General features: G+C 41.3%; 1 protein-coding gene across 2 annotated transcripts in view; it reads left to right on the top strand.

The window, feature by feature from the left end:
• The first annotated feature begins 497 nt into the window (after window positions 1-497).
• CAP2 (cyclase associated actin cytoskeleton regulatory protein 2) overlaps window positions 498-21306 on the top strand; it is a 67070-nt gene continuing 46261 nt past the window's right edge. Inside the window, exons 1-3 of one of the 2 annotated variants that reach the window (XM_064160968.1) lie at window positions 498-595; window positions 13410-13463; window positions 17885-17985. In XM_064160968.1, coding sequence (XP_064017038.1) covers window positions 13430-13463; window positions 17885-17985 — 135 coding nt within the window. In that variant the 5' untranslated portion in view covers window positions 498-595; window positions 13410-13429. Of the gene's footprint in view, window positions 596-13338; window positions 13464-17884; window positions 17986-21306 lie in introns of both variants that reach the window. The other variant, XM_064160967.1, reaches the window with a different exon arrangement.

Genomic DNA, 21306 nt, shown 5'->3' with positions numbered 1-21306 from the left:
TGAGGCTGCCCTCAGCCTCCCCTGTTATGTAAGGGTCAGCTCTCCCTTCCCTGAGTGATTCAGGCCTGTGTGCCATAGGGTACTCACTTCTCACTCACCTGTGCCTGACGGGCAAGGGAGGCCACTACACCGGTGACGGTGGCTGTCCCTTCCCTGAGTGCCTGCGCTCTCCCCTGCTCCTCCGGGACGCTCCACCACTGCCATTTTTCTTTCGGGCTCTGAGCCGCCGCACCGCCACCGACAGCTACCTCTCCCTCTCTCTCCTTTTTCACACTCCACCCACTTTTTGCTTTCTTTCTCCATCTCTGCCGCCGTCTCTCTTTCTGGACTTGGCTTTATTTGGCACTCCCGGAAGCTGCCGGGCATTTCTCTCCCTGCCTGCCCGGGCAGCTGATGTGACTGACTGACACCGGCTCCCGCTGAGGAGGAGGAGGAGAAGAAGAAGGAGGAGGAGGAGGAGGAGGAGGAGGAGGGAGAGCAGCGCCGAGGCGAGGCGAGGCGAGGCGAGGCGAGGGAGGGGAGAGCGAGCAACCGGCCACGGATTTTCATTGCAGAGAGGAGGTGAAAAAAAAGGCTACACGGGTCATCAAAACAGGTAACTCAAGAGCAGGCAGCGGCGGGAGGGGCGGGATGCGGGGAGCGGCCTCACCTCCCCCGGCCCCAGGCAGGCTGGGGCGGGCCTGGCGCGGACGGGGCTGTGGGTACCCTCTCGCCGGCGGCGGTGCGGTGGGGCCTGGCCGCGGCTGCAACGGACATCTTGAGGAGGGGGTGTAGCCATGAGGGTACGCCTCCGAGCTCGGCCGAGGACTGCGGGACGGCGGCGTGGAGCGGGCAGTGCCCCGGGCGCTATCTGGGTCAGGGCCCCGCGGGCGCGCCGTGCTGCCGGCCCGGGCTCCGCTCAGCCCTTCAGCTCTCCTGTCACCTGCGCCGGGCTGCGCTCGGAAAGCCTCCTCCAGACCCCGGGTGACAAGTGCAGAGAGCTGCGGCAGGGAGTAATAGAAGAGGGGGAAAAGACGAGCGAAATACCGAGGGAGCTTCTCTGGGGCTGCATGCGGACCAGCGCGGACCTCCTCCGCCAAGGCCCTGGTCAGCACCGGCCAGCAGCCCTGAAGGAGTGCCCGGGGTGCTTTCAGCCGTGCTCCAGCCTCCCCCCTGCATCCCGGCAGCTCAGCTTTCTGACAGCTTATTGCAAATGCCCTCCGCTCGTTTATGCAGATCTGTCTCTGACAAGAGATGACAAACTTGAACTCTCTTCATCAGCGTAAAATGATGTAGTTTTGAGAGCGGCAGTTGTGCTGGTGGGGAGCTGGGCTAGCAGGCCCGGGGTCCTCCCTTGCCTGGAGCCAGAGGTAGGTAAGTGGTGAGGAAGAACTGAACAGCCTTCAGGTTTAGCAGAGTAAAGGGTTAAATGTCATCCTAGGGTGACAGATCGGAAGATGGAATATATACCTTTATACAAAAACATAAAGGAATTCTTCAAAGAGAAGACAATGTTCAGAGGGGCAGGAGGAAGGCAGAAATGAAGAGCTGTGAAGCTGAGGCTGCATTTTGCAGTAACTTGACATCTGAAAGGAAAAATCCTCCCAGAGACGCAGCCAGCACAAAGCCGAGGAGAACTTGTCATGACCCCACCTAAAAACGTGAAAGCTGTCCTTTGTTTCTGGGATTGCTGTGGAGCTGTATCATAGCATTACAAGATCAACAGTGAAGCTTTTTATCAAGCAAAATTCAGATCTCATAACATATAGGGGCAGTCTTAAAAACAAGGCCCATCTAGGGAAGAAAGTTGTCCTTATTTGCATTTTTATTGTTTTATTTCTAAGCCAGGCAAAAGCAGCAGTGGTTCATGGACTATTATGTTTAATTGTTCTGTGAAACTGCAGTCAGGAAACTAGTCCTACTTCAAAAATATAACTTTAGAAATCCCTTAGAATAGCAAAGTGGTAGAGCTGAAACTCAGAGTCAATGGGAACTCAGTACAGTACTCTCAAAGCAGGCCTTCTAAGATACTGCTGTGAGTGAGATATCCTAATTTTATGCAGATTTTATCTTAGCATTTTCTTTTGATTCCTTATTATTCAAATGATAATAAACTTTTTTTTTTCCTGATTCTATGTAGTTTCAACACAAGGATTTCATAGTGGTGATTCTATTTTGAACAAGTTTGCACACGAACAAAGGCAGCCCACCTTCTGCAGCATAGCCAGGCACATACGATATGGCCCTTTTTTGGTCTTTGGCATAATAAAAATACTAGTCTTCAAAATATTCTTATGATTCACTTGTGTCTTTCCCCTCAGGTGACTGCTGCTCAACTCCAAATGTCGTGATGTGCATTATTTACTATTACAGCAGAACCAGCCTATGACATGTTTTGATTATTGTCAGCTGTGGCAAAAACTTCATTGGAGATAAAGGCTTCTTGATATGCCATAAGGAGCAAGGATGCTAAGATTACATGTATTAACCTCCCTTTCATCATTAGATTTTCTAGTTCCAGGTTATAATTTTTGTTGACTAGATAAAATACATTGTAGAACCTAAGTTAAGAGGAAAAAAAATAACTCAAGATTCTCCAGGACTAAAATTCATGGGAATCTGAATTAGCAGGTATTGGAAAAGAAACATGTGCAGCAAGGAAGTCTGGAAACTAGATGGATCATATTCAGCTCCCAGCCTTGTATTGACTTGCAACGTAATCTGGAACAAGTCAGATAATCTTTCTGTGTTTCAATCTGGGCCCTGTTAGTGACTTATATTTACAAGTGGTTTGAACTCCCAAGAGAAAAATGATGAACTGCTGTTAAAAAAATATTCTCTGTGGTTCTGCATAAGTTCTAAGATCATGTGCAACAGTAGCAAACTCAGTAGTTGCAGTTGCTGTCTGCCAGAACATCTGACCACATTAAAGAGAACATCATTATGATGCTTACAGGGGCAAGAACAAAGGAACACCTATGATAAATGACGTATAAATTGCTGCAGTTATTCAGACAACTATTCTGTTATGAACTGGTTAAAAGATGTTGCTGGATGAAGCACCCCTAGCATATATAAATATTTAAAACTAATTTCTCTACAATGTTAAGTGAATCTTTTGCAATAGGAGGAGCAATCGGGAATTGTAATTTTTGTGAAGTACAGAGCTCCAGTTGCTTGCATAAAATTGAGCATTTTTGGCAGATACAGTTTACTGACTTATTCAAATAAATTCTTTGAACTCTAAAGGCTCATCTACTCTTTAGAATGCTAGAACTATACTAGAATATCAACACCTTTACTGAGCAGTGTATGCTGAAATGACAGAAGCACATATAAGCACAGCTAGATTGAGCTGGTTCAGCAAGAGTATTTGTTTGGGGGCTTCTTGATGGCTTCCCTGTGATCTCTATCACCATGTTAGCAAGACTTTAGGGCACAGACACTGACTTAGTCCATACACATACTTGGTACTGTTTTCTCTGTTTCACTTGTGTCTTGTGTCTTGTGTCTGTGTCAGGGACTTCTTGTTACTAAGAAGGGTCCCATTGCCATTACTTTCTTGAGTGTATGCTAATGGAAATTGCTCTCTCTGACACACAATATTTCAGAGAATAGCAGGCTAAGGAAATTGCTTGTAGAATCCAAAATACCAGTAGTAGTATGCTGGGAATCAAAGGCTTAATGCTCTTATGACATGTATTATAAAAAACAGATAAGTGCTCAATTACATAACTGAATAGTGTTGTGTTTTTCCAAGGAGACATGCTCAGATCCTGTGCATTGAAGTTATGTTTTGTATTAGTTTGAATACTTAATTAATTCCTTTTGGAAGGAATGCAAAGAATGGTTTACGTTTCCATGTGTAACCTGTAATTGTTTAGAGAGAAGCAGCAGCAGAATAATTCACCTAATAGCTCTAAAGCAACCACTGTAGAAAAGGCTAGCTTCATAGGTGTCTAGGATTAGTCCAGTTTGATATTTGTGGGCTCTACAGCACCTCACACTAAAACAAAGAAGGGATAAACAGCCTAATGTCTCAGACCTTGTAAGTAAGCAAAGTTGCATGGATCATCATTAAAACTCAGTTGTAGTTACCTGTAACCTATAACCAGGTTATAGCAGGAAACAGAAAGGTCTTTTTTAGTAGCAGGTGGTCCATTTCATCCAGAATCAGAAGCAAAGGCAGAATTGCAGAATCAGTGGGCTGAATTTTGGAATGGGAGATGGGTGAGGCCTTGAGCTGTGATCAGCAAATGTCACAAAGAGTTGTAGAGAAAAGGGAGTACTCAAATGGCAAAAAGTTTGCTTCAGCCCAGCTGGCAGCTGCCATGCTGGAAGAAGGGCCACAGGCTGTAGGCAGAGTGGCAGAGCCATGATGAACCTGAGACCATAAGGCAGAGTGTTGAGATCATAATTGCAGCAGGATGTCCTGGTAAGAGCAGGAATGCTAGATAACCTGTCTGAAATGAAGCCAGACAATTCTGGTTTTGGCATAATATGAATATGCATGAGAAGCAGAGTGTGGAAGTAATGTGAAAGGCTTCCTTACAGCAAGCAAACCCATTACTAACCTTGGTACTGAACAACTCCAGTCTCTTTCTGCAGAAGTTGTTTCATAGTTTGTGGTTTTTAGAGCTTGCAAACAGCATCTGCTTAGTTTTAAGTTTCCCCCCTTGCTCTTCTCTCTTCATGTCCCACTCCATAAGGGTTTGTACCTTGTGGAGCTTGTCCTTGCAGAAAATGCACATTCATTTTGGTTGTAAAATAGCATAAAGACTCTTACTGCTCCATTATTATGAGCTGAATTGAATCACTGCACTACTTCAGTACTAAAATCAATGCCTGCATGCAGTATTTTCTTGGTTCAGCAAAGCAGCCTGCTTACATACAGTAATTGGACTTGTGACAGGTAATTAAATGGCTTGTGAGGCCTTTAGGATGCTTGATTACATGAAGAGCACCACACTATTACATAGTAAATGAGGTGGCAAAGAATATTGTGTGTGTTTATTGGAGAGATACTAAAACTCTTACACTTCATTGGAGGGAGAGAAGAAAACAAAACCAAGACAAAAGACGATAAGCAGTGGTGACATAAAAAGGGAGCATGAAAAAAATAGGAGAATGTACTTAGAAACTGGGTTGCCTTGGTTATTTTAAGTCAATCATGCTTACACAGACTGTCAAGTCCTGACTGCTTCAGTATATCATTAAATAATGAACTTGTTCTTTGTGATCACAAATTTGATAAGACAGGCAAGATTATTCAGCGAGGGATAGGAGCTCTCCACAGAACTTACATATAATTAGGATGTGAACTGATATTCCAAGAGATGCTAAGCACATACATGGCTGTATTTTAAAGAACCCATATTAAATTACCAGAGGCTCAAGCACAGTCCATGCTATTATTACACTGACTTGTACACACACAGCTTGATGTGTGCAGTTGCTCACCTATAATTATGGGACTAAACTGGGATGTGACAAGAAATCTAAAATGCATCAACACTCTTAGGGGTACTTATCAAAATAGAGATTGCTTTACAAAGCAGGTTTTTTAATAGTGAGATACAAAAATGCTCCCCATTCCTCTCCTGCATGGTTTTGCAGACAGCAGCTTCATCACTGGGAGAGAGAGAGAAGCTGAGATGAGCCCAAAGGCAAAAAGAAAACTATGCTTTGTGGTACCAACAGACAAAGGAAGAAATGTAGGTTAAGTGGAAGAGGCTCAATATGAACCTGTTTTCCCCTCTTCTACATGAAAATCTTTTCTGCTTAGGAAAAAGTAACCCTTTAAAAACACAGAGGTTATGCCACAGACAGAAAATACACAAACAAGGTAATTTATGTAACATATTTATGCACATTGATAGCATATCAGTGGTTTTAACACATTGAGCTGTAGGCTCAATGTATTTTATGGTAAGTATAATAGAGCCAGCCAAGACTTCAAACCAACATCAGTTACAAGGGCAGAAGTCTTTGCCTTTTTGCTGTTCCAGGTATGACACTTGTCCATTTTGACAAACAAGCAGTAGTCAAAATTCTAATGGTGAGATACACAAGACTGCATCTTTTACTTGGATAAGAGGTACTTTATATATTTTAAAAAGCATTGTTTCCAAAGGTAGGGCAGAACCAGAAAAAAAGGTTGTCAGAGGCTCCGATTGGAACCCTGGATCGTTCTTCTCACACAGGACTTTACTGAGAGGTTTAGTCCAACTTGACATCAGTCTGGCAAGCCTCTGTTTACATTCCTGCCCTACAGCTAATGGGAAACAAGACACAAACCATACAAGGCAATGTTTCTTTCTGTCTACCAGGACAAGCTTTCTTCTAACCAATTCTCACTTGTTTTGCATTTCCACTAAAAGTCTTCTATGGTGGTAGCACGTGCAGCTTCAGGAGCATCTCAGTAGCCACTCAGGCAGAAACAGGCCACTTCCTGGGAATGAGCAACCCCTGAGGTCCCAAGCCAGTGGGTTTTCTTTGTCTGGAGCAGAATGGGGTGCAAGCAGGAATTTGGATCTGATGGCAAAGGTGGCAAAAAGACTGCCTGCTCAACACAGATTGAGCTGGGACATCAGTTGGAGTGATTGTGTGAGAAAGCCAGCCATTTCAGGCTCAAGTTGACAGTGTTCTCTTCAGAAACAAAGTGCCATCAGATGTTTTTGTAAGTTGAGGGGATGTTCAGGAACATGAATGCGTTTTCCCTCCCTTGATATATATTGTACAGCAGAACTCTTTGAGGATACAGTACTTTGGATCTCTAAAATGTTCATGAATGGTTCTGTGATAGCAGTAGCCGTCAGTTGAGAGCTTTGTATATTTTGTATCTCAGTAGCAACTTATTAAAAGGCTAAGAAAAGGTACATGTGCAGACTGCCAGACTTTCAATAAGAATGTGATTTTCCAAGCAGTGTAGGAATGTTAGAACTAAAATGCCACAGTAATGTCTGTATTCTGTTTTAGGCATCTGCCCTGTTTTTGGCATAGGAAAGAAGATCAAAGTTGAACCTGTAGTATCTCAGATGATAAGCATGAGCGAGATCCGGCTTAACTTTTTAAATGCTAGGTGGATTTGGAAGAACTGGTACTTAAGGGGTGAAAATAAATTAACTAGTTGCATCTGTTTCTTCTAAATTAAAAAGTAGGAAGCAAACCAAGCCACTTTTGCTGCTGTTTGTCAGAACAATATTATACTTTAGAGGCTGGCACCATTCCTGTGTTCAGAACTGTCATTTTAACATGCCTGACTATAATTTTTTTTTCCCTTGTACTACTATTCTGATTTTCCCTGAGGGCTTGTACATCTTGTGTTTTCCTGGGACAGAGCAATATGGTCCTCTGTCGTGAGCTACATACAATGATAACAAGAAGAGTACCTGTGCATTTTGGTTTCCAGTTTGACTGCTATTTGGGATGACTATGTCAGGGAATTTAAGTCTGCAGACAAGTGCTTTTCCCTTGATAATAGATAAATGGTGCTTTGAGACAGCTGTCAAACTGGGGAGAAAAGCAGTGCTCTCCCAAGGCCTGTCTATAAAAAGACATCTGCTTTTTGATTTCAGCACGCCTTGTGCTACCTGGTTTTGCCTTCACTTCTTTTGAGGAAGAAACAGCAGATGGTATTATCACATGGCTTTAGAATGCCCAAAAAATACATGCCTACCAGTAAACAGGACAGATCCATGGATCCTCCCTCTTATTTTTGTGTGCACAAGAGACAGTTAAGAATGTCAATATTTACATGATTGTCAGTACAAGTGGGTTAGCACCTCTCCTAGCTTTTTCTTGACTTTATTTTCAGTGGAGGAGAGTACTCCATCAAGAGAGCAACTGGATATAGGATTACAAGGGAGTTGAAGCACTGTTGTTTTCAATAGATCAAAATTTTAATTTAAATCCTGGTAGAGATGAGATAGAGAATCTGTCTTGATGAAAAAGTGTGCTTTATGAGAGTGGAAGGATCCTACAGACATATCTTTTAATTTCCGTTAACCTGCAAAGGTTTTGCTGGCACTCTAAGGGGACTAGCCTTATTATTTATTTATAATACAAGCTCTGAATGCTGTATCAAAGAGACAGTATCTTCACAGAGTCAAGCTGTACCATTTGTATTCTGACTCCTGAGCTGCAGCTTTGTGGTGTTGGTTGGACCACATAGAATGCATTGTGGAATAAATAATCAGATGAACAGCTGAATGTAGGCCAAGACAATGATGAAGGTTGTTGTATTATGAGCCAAATAAGTGAATCCCTAAATACAGGCAAAGATGTCAGTTCTCGGATTGAGACGAATTGAAGAGAGTTGTCAGGCAATATCTGTGCTCTCTTCATCTCAGAATGGCAATATGGATTCCAGTCTTGTTGGTAAGGTAGATGCCTAGTCAACTGATCATAAAGAGAAGTTTAAATGGAAGCTTATTACTGATTTGCTCTTGTAATTTTACATACAGTAATGGCAAAAGTATACTTGCATTTTATTCATACAGGACAGGGATACCTATGTGTACACTTACATGCACACATATAAGCAAGTGTACATACAAATACCATGTGGTCATGATATTTGTACGTGATGTATATCAAACACAGGTTATTCCTCCCCAAGGAGGAAAATATCCATAGGGTTATTGACTTGGGTTATTCCTTAAGTTTCTGGCGCCATAATCCGTATTCTAAGCATTTTACAGAGAGCATTTTGTTGTGTAAAACATTGCACTTTTGTTAATGTGATATTTTGTGAGATTCCTTAGAGCTCCACGTGTGTGTTGTCAAACACATTGGGTCTGTAGTCAAATAAGCACACAGATAAAATGGTACGTTCAGTGTAAACATGACTGAGGAGTTCTTAAGTGTCTATCTTTATCAAAACAATAAAAACTTGGTATCATGGACTAAGATGAACCTGCTGCTCTTATTCATACCACTCTGCAGTCACGTCAGCTTAAAAAAGTGAAAGTGCTAACTGGAGCAAAGTATTAAGGGGCTTGAAGTTCAGATTGCAACATGGGAGGCTTCCCCTTCTGGTTGCTGCTCCTGGGTTCCAGGTTCTTGGGTACTGCCTCTTTTCTGCAGGCATGGCAGCAGAACAGGTAGGAGTTGGGTAGCTGCTGGTTTGGGTTTTCTGGTTTATGCTGGGGGGGGGGGGGGGGGGGGGGTTGGTTCTCTGTATTTCACTGTGCTGCTTCTGCAGATGGGCTAAGCTAAGGTAACCATGCATTGTATTACTAGATTAATTAGATTATTAGCTAAGGTAATTATGCATTGTGATTCTGGTGTGTTATATTAAAGTCTTATCACTTTTTCTCAACCCTGAGTTGTGTGTGTTCGTTTTCCCCTCACTTTGGTGTGGGGGGAGCAGGCAGGTTACCCCTGAGCTAAACCATTATACCTGGCACCTCTAATTTTATGGTAAAAATTCTTCCCACTATTGTACAAAAAGACTGTAACAAGATATTATTTTGCGATTATCCCACTGCTGTGGTAGCTGCTTTTGGAAGAAACATTGTAGTTCTCTGGGAGTAGAATAACGCTGTGAGGAATACAGTGACCAAACAATTATGTTACTGCTGGAAAGTGTTGCATAAAAATTACAGAAGCAGAGAATGGTGGAAGTTGGCATTGACCTCTGGAGATCGTGTAGTCCAGCGCCACAGAGCTGGTTGGTTTTGAATCACTCCAGAGAAGGATACTTTACAACCACTCTGGGCAGCCTGGTTCAGTGCTGTGTCATGCTCAAAGGAAAGAAGTCTTTCCTCAGTTGAGGAAAAACTTTAGCCTTGGACACTATAATCCATATTCTAAGTATCATACAGAGAGCATTTTGTTGTATAGAACATTACAAGCCTGATCCACCTTTGTTCATTGGTGAGATTCCTTAGACCTCCAAGCATGTGCTGTCAGGCAGGTTGGGTTGCTAACCAAACAACTGAGTCCTTTTATAGGCAAAATCAGGCTGAAGAGGCCAGAAAGTAAGAGGTCTTCCAAAGAAATCTGTATGTGTCATGAATGAGAATTTTAAGACAGATGAAAAGAACTCAACCTATCAGACTGTATCTTTAAATAAAGACAAACAGGAGCCCTGCTGAAAATATACTTTAAAATACTGATGAAATTAGTCAGCAGTTGCTATGTTAGACCAGAGTTTAGGCTAGTTTAAAAGTTAGTTTTTAGAACAGACACTATTTTAGGCTTTTATGTAGCAAGGTAAAATGTGTAAAGAATGCGTCCATAATATTTTTGAGGATTTACAGTGCTTTGTTTTAAGAAAAGGTTTAACCTTCTTGTGAAAGTTAGAACATTTCAGAAGCTGTGTTGATATTTTCATCTCATCCCTGCCAAGATACTTGTAACTTTACAAAACTTTAAGGGGCTTTTTCAAAGTTTACTGATACTTCAAACAAAATAGTGGCACTTTCAGTACAAGTAAAGAAAGGTCTTCTGAATTTTGACAGTGCTTATATGCACACTGCCTAATGTCATCCTCTTTTGGGGGGTTGCATTTAAATTTATTATCAGTAGGAAAACCCCATAAACTCCTGTCAAAAATGTCTCATGACAATGGTTCTCCCAAGAATTTCTCATTCTAACATCTTCTGCTTCGCTTGTAGGTCAAACAGAAGCCTCGTTATATTTGTACGGTAAAGCCTAAAGGTCTCACCCTGACAGGCAGCATGACTCAGCACAAAACCTCTGTACGTGTTTCCACAGTCCTAGGCACTAATCTTCTCTTGAAGATTAACTTGAACTTTAAAAATAGAAATACTCTTATGGGTTTTATTCTTAAGAATTTTTAATCTGTTACTCTACCTTTTAATTACAACTTTTAGGTGCTCTCTCCTGGGTATGGGGGCACTGAAGCAGAGTTGTTTGTTGTGGTTGCTACTGTTGCATAGCATTGCAGAGTTTGTTGACACCTACTATTATGCTCTGGTATCTCAAAAATACACTTTAGCAAGCTGTTCATAGGGATGAATGCATCTGTAGATATATTCGAGGTATGCTTAACTTTTCTAGTCTACAGATCCTACAGCAACCAACATCCTGTGGCAGAGCACCACAAAGTAAGGACCTCAAAGAGCCACTGAACACCTGCTTGCTCCAGCTGGGGATGCAGGTTTCCCTCTAGCCCCTACTTCTGCACACCTGTATTGGGCAGCAGATGTAGCAGACTGGGAGCTGAGCTGGAACTGTTCACAGCTGTCATGTTAATCAAGAGCTGTTGATCACTCCCCTATTTTTGTATGTCGCTTAGCAGAATAAAACACAGCCTTAACTAAAGAACATGTACATTGAACTTACTATGTTAAATGATAGAGGATTTTTACAAAGCCATGTAGTGACAGAGCAAGGGGTAGAGGCTGCAAACTAGAAGAAGCTAGATTTAGAGATTAGGAAGACATTCTTTCCCATGAGGGTACTGAAGCACTGGAACAGGTTGCCTAGAGACGTTTCAAAGTTTCCAACTCTGGAAGTGGTCAAATTCATGTTGGATGGGGCTTTGAGCAACCTGGTCTAGTAAGAGGTGTCCCTGTCCATTGCAGGTGGACTGAACTAGATGATATTAAAGGTCTCAATACAAGAGAGATGTCAAGATGCTGGAGCCAGTGCAGAGGAGGGCAATGAAGAGTGACTGAAGGAGCTGAAGCTGGTTAGTTTAAAATGAGGAGGCTAAGGGCAAACCTCCTAACTGTTTACAGCTACCTGAAAGGACATTGTAGAGAGGTTGATGCTGAGCTCTTCTCACAGGTAATCAGTGACAGAACAAGCGGGAATGGCCTCAAGCTGTGGCTGGGTAGGTTTAGACTGGACATTAGGAAAAATGCTTTCACACCAAGAGTGGTCAGGCATTGGAATGGGCTGCCCAGGGAGGTGACTGAGTCACCAACCCTGGATGTGTTTAAAGGTTGTTTTGATGTGGTGCTTGGGGATATGGTTTAGAGGTGAGCCTTGTAGAATAGGGTTATCAGTTGGATTGGTGATCCCAAGGGTCTTTTCAAACCTGAACACTTCTGTAATTGTGTGATTCTGTCTATTCCAACCCAAACCATTCAATCATTGCATCATTTAAACATAGTTTTGTCTTTGCTTATATAACCATTTCCTCAGCATGAGGTGTATATAGCACTGTTTTCCCTGGCCAGTGTTCAAAAATGTCAATGCCTATACCTCCCGCCATAGAAGAAAGCAGAGATTACATTGTGGGGTGAGTAATCTGTGAGTTGTTAAAAATTTAATGCAATTTTTGTTTCATAATAAATCAAACCCATTGTTGTAGTACTGAACAAGCCAGGTACCTGGATTTGTACTTTTTTCTTTCCAAAGGTTAATTAGTGCTTGATTTAAAAAGCTTTGGAAGCACTGATTCACATGAGGTACTTTAGGGAGAAAAAAAATTAAGTGTTTAGAAATCATGCCAGAAGAACAAACAAAAAACCTTTCTGAATTCTTGTGTAGGCTTCAATAAAGTGGCTGAGTTGTGCTACAAAGCAAATTTCAGCATGTACCTTTTCAAAAATCAGGAGCTGTCCATTTCAAGTCTGGCCTTCAGGAAGTATTCATTTGGTCTGCATTTTTGCCTCTGTAAGTGGCTGGTGCAAATCACTGTAGGCATTTTTTTACTTTTAACAATTGCATTTGTAAGTGTTTCAGTACCTGACTGAGAGCATATCCATCCATTTGTCATAAACTGTACACATACAGACTGTCCAAAGCTACAGTAGCAGTGGTTTGTTTACAATGAAAACTCTGGACTGAGTGCTGTTGACCAAAGAGCAAGATACCATATGCCAGCTTTTTACTGCAACTGCTTTTACACAGGTTAACATGGACCTGTTTGAGTGATTCCAGAGGAGACTACAAAAATCATTTGAGGGCTGCAACATCCCTCTGCAAGGACAGGCTGAGAGAATTGGGTTTGTTCAGCCTAGAGAAGGATGCAGAGAGACTCTACTTAAAGGGGGCCTACAGGAAAGACTGGGACAGAACTTCTAGCAGGGCCTGTTGTGACAGGACAAGGGGGGATGGTTTTAAACAGAAAGAGGGGAGATGTAGACTAGATACAAGGAAGACTTTTTTTACAATGAGGGTGGTAAAACACTGACAGAGGTTGCCCAGAGAGGTGGTGGATAACCTGTCCCCAGAAACTTTTAAGGCCAGGTTAGATGGAGCTCTGAGAAACCTGATGTAGTTGAAGATGTCCTAGCTTACTGCAGGGAGGTTGAATTAGATGATCTTTAAAGGTCCCTTCCAACTTAAGTATTCTATGATTCTGTGTCACAAAAGACAACTGTAAGATGATGCAGAGTATGGGGCTATACTCAAAGGAGTCTAAATGATTTTTTCCAGAATGGCAGAGAGTCATGGTTTGATGGAGAGACTGGAGAAAGCAGTGACCCGTCTTGAATCCTTGTTTTCAGATTCGCATAGAGCTGGTGGAATGGAGTGTGACGCTGTCAATGGAGTCAATGGGAGTAAGTTTGGGTTTATGAAATACCATCTCTCTCTTATAAAAAAAATTGCAAGCAGATCTCTTCATTTGAGCCACGAGCTGCCCTTTGCAGAAGGACAGAAAGTATTTTACCCCAAAGGAGTAAATGAAAGCACTTGCACAGAATTGGAGGTTAAATGGAAAACACTATTTACAGAAGTGACCAAAAGTACAAGAGATATAAAAGCATAGAGGAAATATACACACAAATCAATCTGCCTTGGTCCAGTTCTCCACCTGGACCTACCAGGCCTCACTGGCCCTCAACCAGCCAAAACATATCTCCCCACTATCAGCTTCAGTAGGCCCCAATAAGGCCAAACTGCCCTTCCACAAAGATAGACCTACCAGGCCTCAATGTCCAGCGATAGGCCCAGTGGCATTGCAAGAAATGTGATTACCAAGAAGGCCACAGAAGGCTGCAACCTCCACCTTAAACAGAGATTACAGCTGCATGGCTGGGAGCAGAGAGAAGGGAGAAAGCAAGCCAGACTGATACAATCTGCCCATTACACAGGGAGATAAAGGAGAAGAGAATAACATTTAAAATATCCTGTGTCTTCCCCCAAGACTTTCTAGTCTCTGGAGGACTTGTCTTTACAGTTATACCAATTAACTCTTAATTTCTCTTAGCCTACAACAGCAGAGCACATGTTTGTCTTCCAAGAGGGAGTGCAATCCCATTCCTTTGAAATCCATATCAAAAGAAAGTAGTATTTTTAAAGACTAATTTAGAAATGCCATGAGACGAGCTTAGTTGTATGCATCAGTGTATGTCAAGAGAACCTAGGAAAGTCAAGATGTGACTATCTCTTCAATATCCTGGCCATATTCCAAGCTTTATCGCTCTTTCTGGTTTAGCATTTGTGGTGGTGTGGGTGACTCACCAACTGAAAGTGTCTGCTTGAGCCCAATTAGCAGAAGAAATGAGACATTCCTGAAATTTACAGCACAAATATTCCTAAAGAAACCAGTAACATAAACATTGAGGGGTTTTGCCAACTCTCTGAATTTCACAGTGTGGATCTACTTAATTGTTTAATATCTTTAATCAAATATTAGTTTGTTTATAAGCATTTGCTGACTAAGGGCTGCCACACATCTATGATCACCTTTTGTTATCTTTAAAGCTCTCCCTTCTCAACATTGGAGAATACACCAAAAAAGTGTATCTTCATTTTTTCACATCTTATCACCAAATCATATTTTTTCACTCCTTCATTTTTCTGTTGTTCCTGAAATTTACAGTGTAAGTAACCTTATAAATGTGGCAGTTCTAATGCTGGTTGTATAGAAGTGTCATTTTCTTTTCTCCATAGCTTGTTTTATCATCAAGAACACCAAGGTAAATCCCTTCATTAGCTTCACATCCTTTGTTTTCTGTATTCCTTGACCCTTTCCAGCATTGTCCAGAAAAAAAAAACACATCCTAGCATGAGCTTAGTTGCTGTAGAGAAGCTGCAGAAAAGCAGACAGTTGCAGGCAGCTTCCTTACTGACACAGAAGCAAGTCATTGTGTGTCAGCTGCTTTATTGTCCCTGTATGCCAGCCGTTACCCAACAACACATGCGAGGGAGCTTCCCCACACTCCCCGCATATGCCATGGGCCTACACACTGGCAGCTGCTGTGGAGCAACTGATTGAGAGTGGTGTGTTTCAATGGCAAGAAGGGAGCATTTTCCAGCAGACTTCACAGTAGGCTTACAGACCAGAGAAAAGCCAGACAGCTAGTAAACTGTAGCGAAGTAATGGAAAAACATGGCCTGTGTACAAGCTGACAAATAAATCAATCACAGCTAGGAAATCTGCATTTTAAAAATACAGGCTTCAATGCTATGCTGAAGTCATTTAAGTGAATCTCTTATTTTAATCAATCCACAGCTCAGTATTGCAGAACCAGTGCTCCTTTCACAACAGATGAACAGGAGGCACTTCCATGAAAAGAGTTGTACCCTTGGCCTAACTTAAGAGCTCATTCAAGTGAAAAGATTCACCTCACCAGGAAAGCAGAGCCTAAAAAAGACCAATAGATCCTTAGAAGTACCCAAATGAAAAATCTTGTATGAGTGAGATTATAAAATACACCCACCAGGAGACTGCAGTAAGAAGCTGAGCAGCACCATGGGACACTTGCCAGCCTACACCACATCCCCAGGCAGAGCTGTTTCACACAGGAAGTGGGGAATTAGTCTTTGCTAATGCAGTTAGGAAGGACTGTAGCAATTCTTCGTTTTGAGTGACTGATGCGTGTTTAATGTCACAAACATCACGTCACTGTGCTTCTGCAGAAGTTCACATAACCTCCACAACAACTGCAGAGTTGATAATCTTACAGAACAGGTCTCTTTTTCTCCTTAAAAAGTGACTGTTAAAAGTGTGGCCTTTTGTAAGTCTCTAGTGGAAATGGAGATATATTGCCTTCTTCTACCATGGCCCCCTCCCCTAAAAGACCAAACCATAAGGGGTTGGACTTGATGATCTCCTTGGGTCCCGTCCAACCCCTAATATCCTGTGATCCTGTGATAAGTAGAATTACTACAAAAAATAACCCTGACTTTTCAATTAATATTTTTTTTCCCAGAAGTGACAAAATAATGAGGTAATACTGTACCTTTGCTGTTTGCCTCAATGGCATTATAACAGCAGGATCACAAACAAATCATTCAATTGCTCTGCATGGCCTACAGCAAATTCTAGTAAATGCTCCTGGGACTAAGCTGTATTGAACAGTAAAAAATAGCACAGTTGCTTTCTAGTTTTGCACAGGACAATTGCCATTTGTATTGAACAGTAAAAAAATAGCACAGTTGCTTTCTAGTTTTGCACAGGACAATTGCCATTTGGTGAATTGCTATTTAAAACTGCTATAAAGTAAAAGGTTACAATGATTCTCTTGGAGGCATACATGGATTTTTGACAAAGAACACAAATGGGCTTTGGAAAGCATCTCCACAACTAAACCCTTTTGTGCACTAGGTCATTTGAGGGGTTTGCACACAAACACTTAGTATGGAAGAAAGCCCAGAAATTCCTCAAAATTAAAGGTGAGTGACATCAAGGAGACAAAACAAGCCTTGAAATCCTGCCTAGCTGACTAACAACTCAGTTTTTTTTCACCCAGGCTATTGCAAATTCCAGTTGCCACAGCCTTTCTTTTTTTCTGTCAAGGAGCCAGATGACTCTTGTAGAATAAAGAGGGCTTTCAAGATTATGAATTTGGGCACAATTGTCATATAGTGCAAAAAGGTTAAAGCAAACTCTCTGGGAATAGCCTAGTACCTCTTCAGAGCAGTCTCTGGTCTTCCTTAATGAGGGAGAGAGGCTGGGAAGAATTTTAACCTTGGTCTCTCAGATCCTACAGATGCCATAAATACACAAGTGCGTCACTCATGCTGGACCTGGCAAAGGTTCTTAAACATGAGGGTATGTGAGGGAGTAAAGGGAGGGCTGGAAAGCATCCAAGGAAAGATTACTTTTGCTGTTTTAAAAGATACCATGCAAAGCCATTTAGAAGCTGAGCATATAAGAAACTGAGTCTCGTCTTCATTTTCTAATTGCCTACTCTACCAGGAAACTGCTGTGTGTACCATGTAGAAAATATATTTTTATTCCCCAGTTAGAATGCCCAGTATATACATGGTCAATGGGATATGTCAAGAAGACTTGTTTGGGCCTCCCTTATCCAGTGACAGTTTTACAAGGTCGGATAACAAAATAAGGAGATTACAAAGCCACCCATCACTGCACAAATCCACTGTCAAACCATTCTAGAGACTCTTCTCTTACCAGAAGCTGAATTTCTTGCTATTAAAAGCCACCAAACAATACAAAAAATTTCAGGAATGGGTGGATGTTGTAAAAACAGCTGTTCAGCACAGTGCAGAGTCTTTCTAGAGGACAATGTATGGTTTATGTACAACAATAGAATTTGAAGACAATCATGCTTACCAGCAAACAAGGTCAGGTTGAGTAGCCTGATCTAGTGGAAGGTGTCCCTGTCCATGGCAGGGGCTGGGACTAGATGATTTTTAAGGTAATTTCCAACCCAAACCATTCTATTTCTCTATGATTCTATGATCTGGCCTTTGAAGTGCTGAGAAATGCTGATTTTAACACCTGCTATTTTAAGACAAAAGAGGCTTCTTACTACATTATACAAAGTAGATCCTGTTCATGTTCCTAGCTGCATTGTACCAAGAGTAGTTTGGGGTTTTTTTTCTAGCCAGGAAAGAAGTCATTATACATTCTTTGTCACTGGTTTCACAAATCAATGAGCATAGCAGAAATTAAGTTACAGCAATTTCCTCTGTTTCTATGGTATTTCTCCTCCATCTGCTACAAATGAATGTCCTATGCATTACATACTTTATGAACCCAATATAATGGCTTGCTCTTCTTCTATAGGCATAGCACCATATGTCGAAGCCTTTGATAGGCTGCTGAATGGAAGTGTTGCTGAGTTTCTCAGGAACAGCAAGATTCTTGAAGGTGATGTGAAGACACATGTAAGTATTTACTCAAATTGTTTCCCCATAATATAAACATGTGAGCATTGGAATCTGTGTGATCAGCTTTGATTGCTGACTAGAGGAGAATCTTAATAGCAGTACTCTGAAATATTAGTTCTTATAGTAGTAATAACCAGCATAACACACTGGAAGCATTCGGTTCAGGAAGGGCAAAAGGCTGTATGGATTCAGAAAAGGCTGTTCCCCTTTACAGCACCAAAGGCTGAAGACCATAGTATACAAAATACATAAATATTCTCAGCTGGAATGTTCTATGGCCAGAAAAATTTGCAGTCCTACAAGTTACTGGGATTTATGCTGCAAGGCCAGCATAAATAGTAACAGCCAAAGTATCCAGTCTACTCATAGAGCAAGAGCTCTGGGATTATTCTGTGAACTATTTTCATTGTGGTTCTACATGTTCTTGTTGTTGGGGTGGAGTTTCTGACCTAGTTAGGCCTAGAAAATTGGAGGGAGGAAGGAGATAAGACAGTTACAAAGGTTTGTTGTGTTTCTAAGGGCATGTTGCACTACCTTTTTATTCAAGAAAGCCTTTTCACCCTAACAGACTGTAAGATTCCATATGTGCATTTTGTTCTTCAAAAAAAAAAAAAGGAAAATTAACAAACTGGGGATGGGGGATAATTATCAACCTAACTGAGCAGAGAATTGGCTCCTGGAAAGGACTGGTTCTAGCTTTGGTCATTATGCTCATTAGAGACCATTATTTTGCAGCTGATTTCTCAACAGTCTAGATCTGAGAGATACAGAAATAGCTTTAGTACTAACACTAAACATGGGGGAAAAATGCATTTAACATTCTAAATGACTAAGACCTTTTTAGTGTGCACTACCTGTACATGTTGCAGTCAGTAAGTGTATTAATTTATGTATCTGTCACTATTTAGTACTCATAATTGATTCCATATAGAAGATTATCAATAATTTATCTGGTGAGTTTGTGGATAATCCCCAGCATATTGTTAATGATAGTGTAATGCAAACTGTGATTAGGAGTATTTGTTTAGACTATATGATTAGACAAGAAACTTTGCCTTACTTGAAGAAACCAGTTAATTCTGATAGCAGCCTACTAAATACTCTGAAATCTTAGATTCTGAATTTACAACATAAGGCAGACTGTGGTTGCCTTATGCTCATGCTTATCACTGAAGCAACATCTGTGCTTTACCTTAACAAGTGGAACAAGGAGTATTTTTCTTCTGGATGTCTTATAGACCATGTGTCCTCAGCATTATACTTGCAGCTGCTGCCTCTTTCACATAATGAGCTGAAGGGAAGGTTGTATTTTATTTCAAAAAACACCTGTTGCCTAGAAAAACCTCACATACCTGCCTGACCAGAATGGTAATATGAGAGAAAAAGAGACTTCATATTATGGTAAAGAAATGAGACATTTAACATGTGTTCCGTGCTGATTGTTGTGAGGATTGTGTGGGTTGTGTTTCTGGCAAAAGGAAGAACACAGCCATAACTAATATCTGTTGGGGACCCCCATTCCTGTTTTATCAGCATGATGGACTTGATTCTATTGAAAGAGAAGAAAATAAAAAAGAGAACTAGTTCCTGGCTCTGTTAAACATAGCAGCATGGTGGATTTTACAAAGATGAGTTTATCAAGGAAGAGTTCTGCTTAGACTCAATCTCGAGAGCGGCTTATTTCTCAATTCAAGTTACAGAACATGCAGAGGGGAACCTCTGATATCAACTGCATTAAGGAAATGCACTTTTAAAAGACAAAGAGACTGGTTTGGGTTTCTACTTTCTCTGTTTAAAACAAAAGATCGCAAATGGCTAAGATAATTTTCCTGTCACTGTGGAATAAAACTCTGGTGATTGTATGGATATTTCCTTGAAATACAAAGTTCCCTGCAGTCACAGATTTGGTGAAACTATTTTCTGTTGTTCATGGCATAACTTTATAACACATGGCATCAGTGAAAATGTAAGTATTGTCAGGACTGCTGCCAACCACTCTTTGGCCTGACACACCAGCATCTTGGAGGCTGTCACCAACTTTCACCGATTATAGCAAACCTATAGCTGATTCATCATGTGTGCCAACACTGAGCCATTCTTCTGTCAGAATGAGAGGCATTCAAAAGTAGTGTAAAACAGACTTGGGTCAAGTGTAGACAGATCTCTTATGCCCCACAGATAGGATAGTACTGCTGCTAACAGACCACAGAAATATTGAGGATGACAAAGAAGTGCCTGTGGAAGTCATGGCCTACCTTCAGATTGTGTCCCAGTGAGGAAGCTGGTCAGGCAGGTTTGGTATGCCTTTTGCTGTGTCAGAGCAAAAGCAAGCCAGCCAAGCAAAGGCCAAGAAGCATGCTTCTGCGATGTGTTTATCATGAACTTCTTCACGTTGTTTTTGTTTATGTGATATCCCAAGTGGTGGAACACTTTTGCTTGAGTTTGAGTGATGCACCTGATGAGACATAATGATAAGAATGTACTAGTTTTGCAAGAGAAGAACAGATAACATAGATTTTCCATATTTTAGCATTTTAAGTATTACAGAGCAGAGCAGAATCACAACCTTCCTGTCAAATACATAAAGCAATATTTGCCTCTTTTTTATTGTTTACTTGTAAAAATCTTTTAACCTCTCAACCCTGATAGTTGACCAGATTGTCCTGAATGGTTCAATTATGTTCCCTCTTCTCTCATCCAAGCTTTTTAGCTTGGAAAGGAAAAATGTAGGATTATGGATGGCTTTATCCTGCTCACTTCCACCAACTTCCAGCTACTGAAATGCAGAGCTCAGACAAATAATTGACTACTCTTTGGGTTTGGAGCATTCAGAAATAAAAAGGCTGTTTGTTAACTTGCTACCTACTGGGGAGAGTTTAGATACAAATCATTTTGTGTGTGACTACTCCAACAAGAAGGCAGGAAGCAGCAATTCACAGCATGCTACCCAGTCTGCAGAGGCTCTCGATGTGCATGCACTTGTTTGTTATCATCATGAGTAGAGGAATCCATGTTCACCCTACAAACATTGTTCAAATACACATACCCACAGAATTTCTTTTCTTTATCTGTTACATGAAGCAAAAGACTTTCTCCTCTCCTCCTTCCAGGTATAGCTGATGTAAATATAGACAGATAACTGAAAGCAGGAGTTACCTCTTAAGAGATTTATATGCATTTTTCAAAGTGCAGCTCCAATTTGGTCTATGAATGAAGTTAAAAAATCCCAGCTTCCTCATTTTTGCCAAAGAGTGGTTATTACACTTCAAATAGCTGTATCTTGTCCTGTCTTGTGAGAGATGTTGAAGAATTAGACAA

Source organism: Pogoniulus pusillus, chromosome 21 (assembly GCF_015220805.1).
Source record: "Pogoniulus pusillus isolate bPogPus1 chromosome 21, bPogPus1.pri, whole genome shotgun sequence".
NCBI lineage: Eukaryota > Metazoa > Chordata > Aves > Piciformes > Lybiidae > Pogoniulus > Pogoniulus pusillus.
The sequence above is the reverse complement of the archived record's forward strand: the minus strand, read 5'-3'. Positions and strand labels throughout refer to the sequence as shown.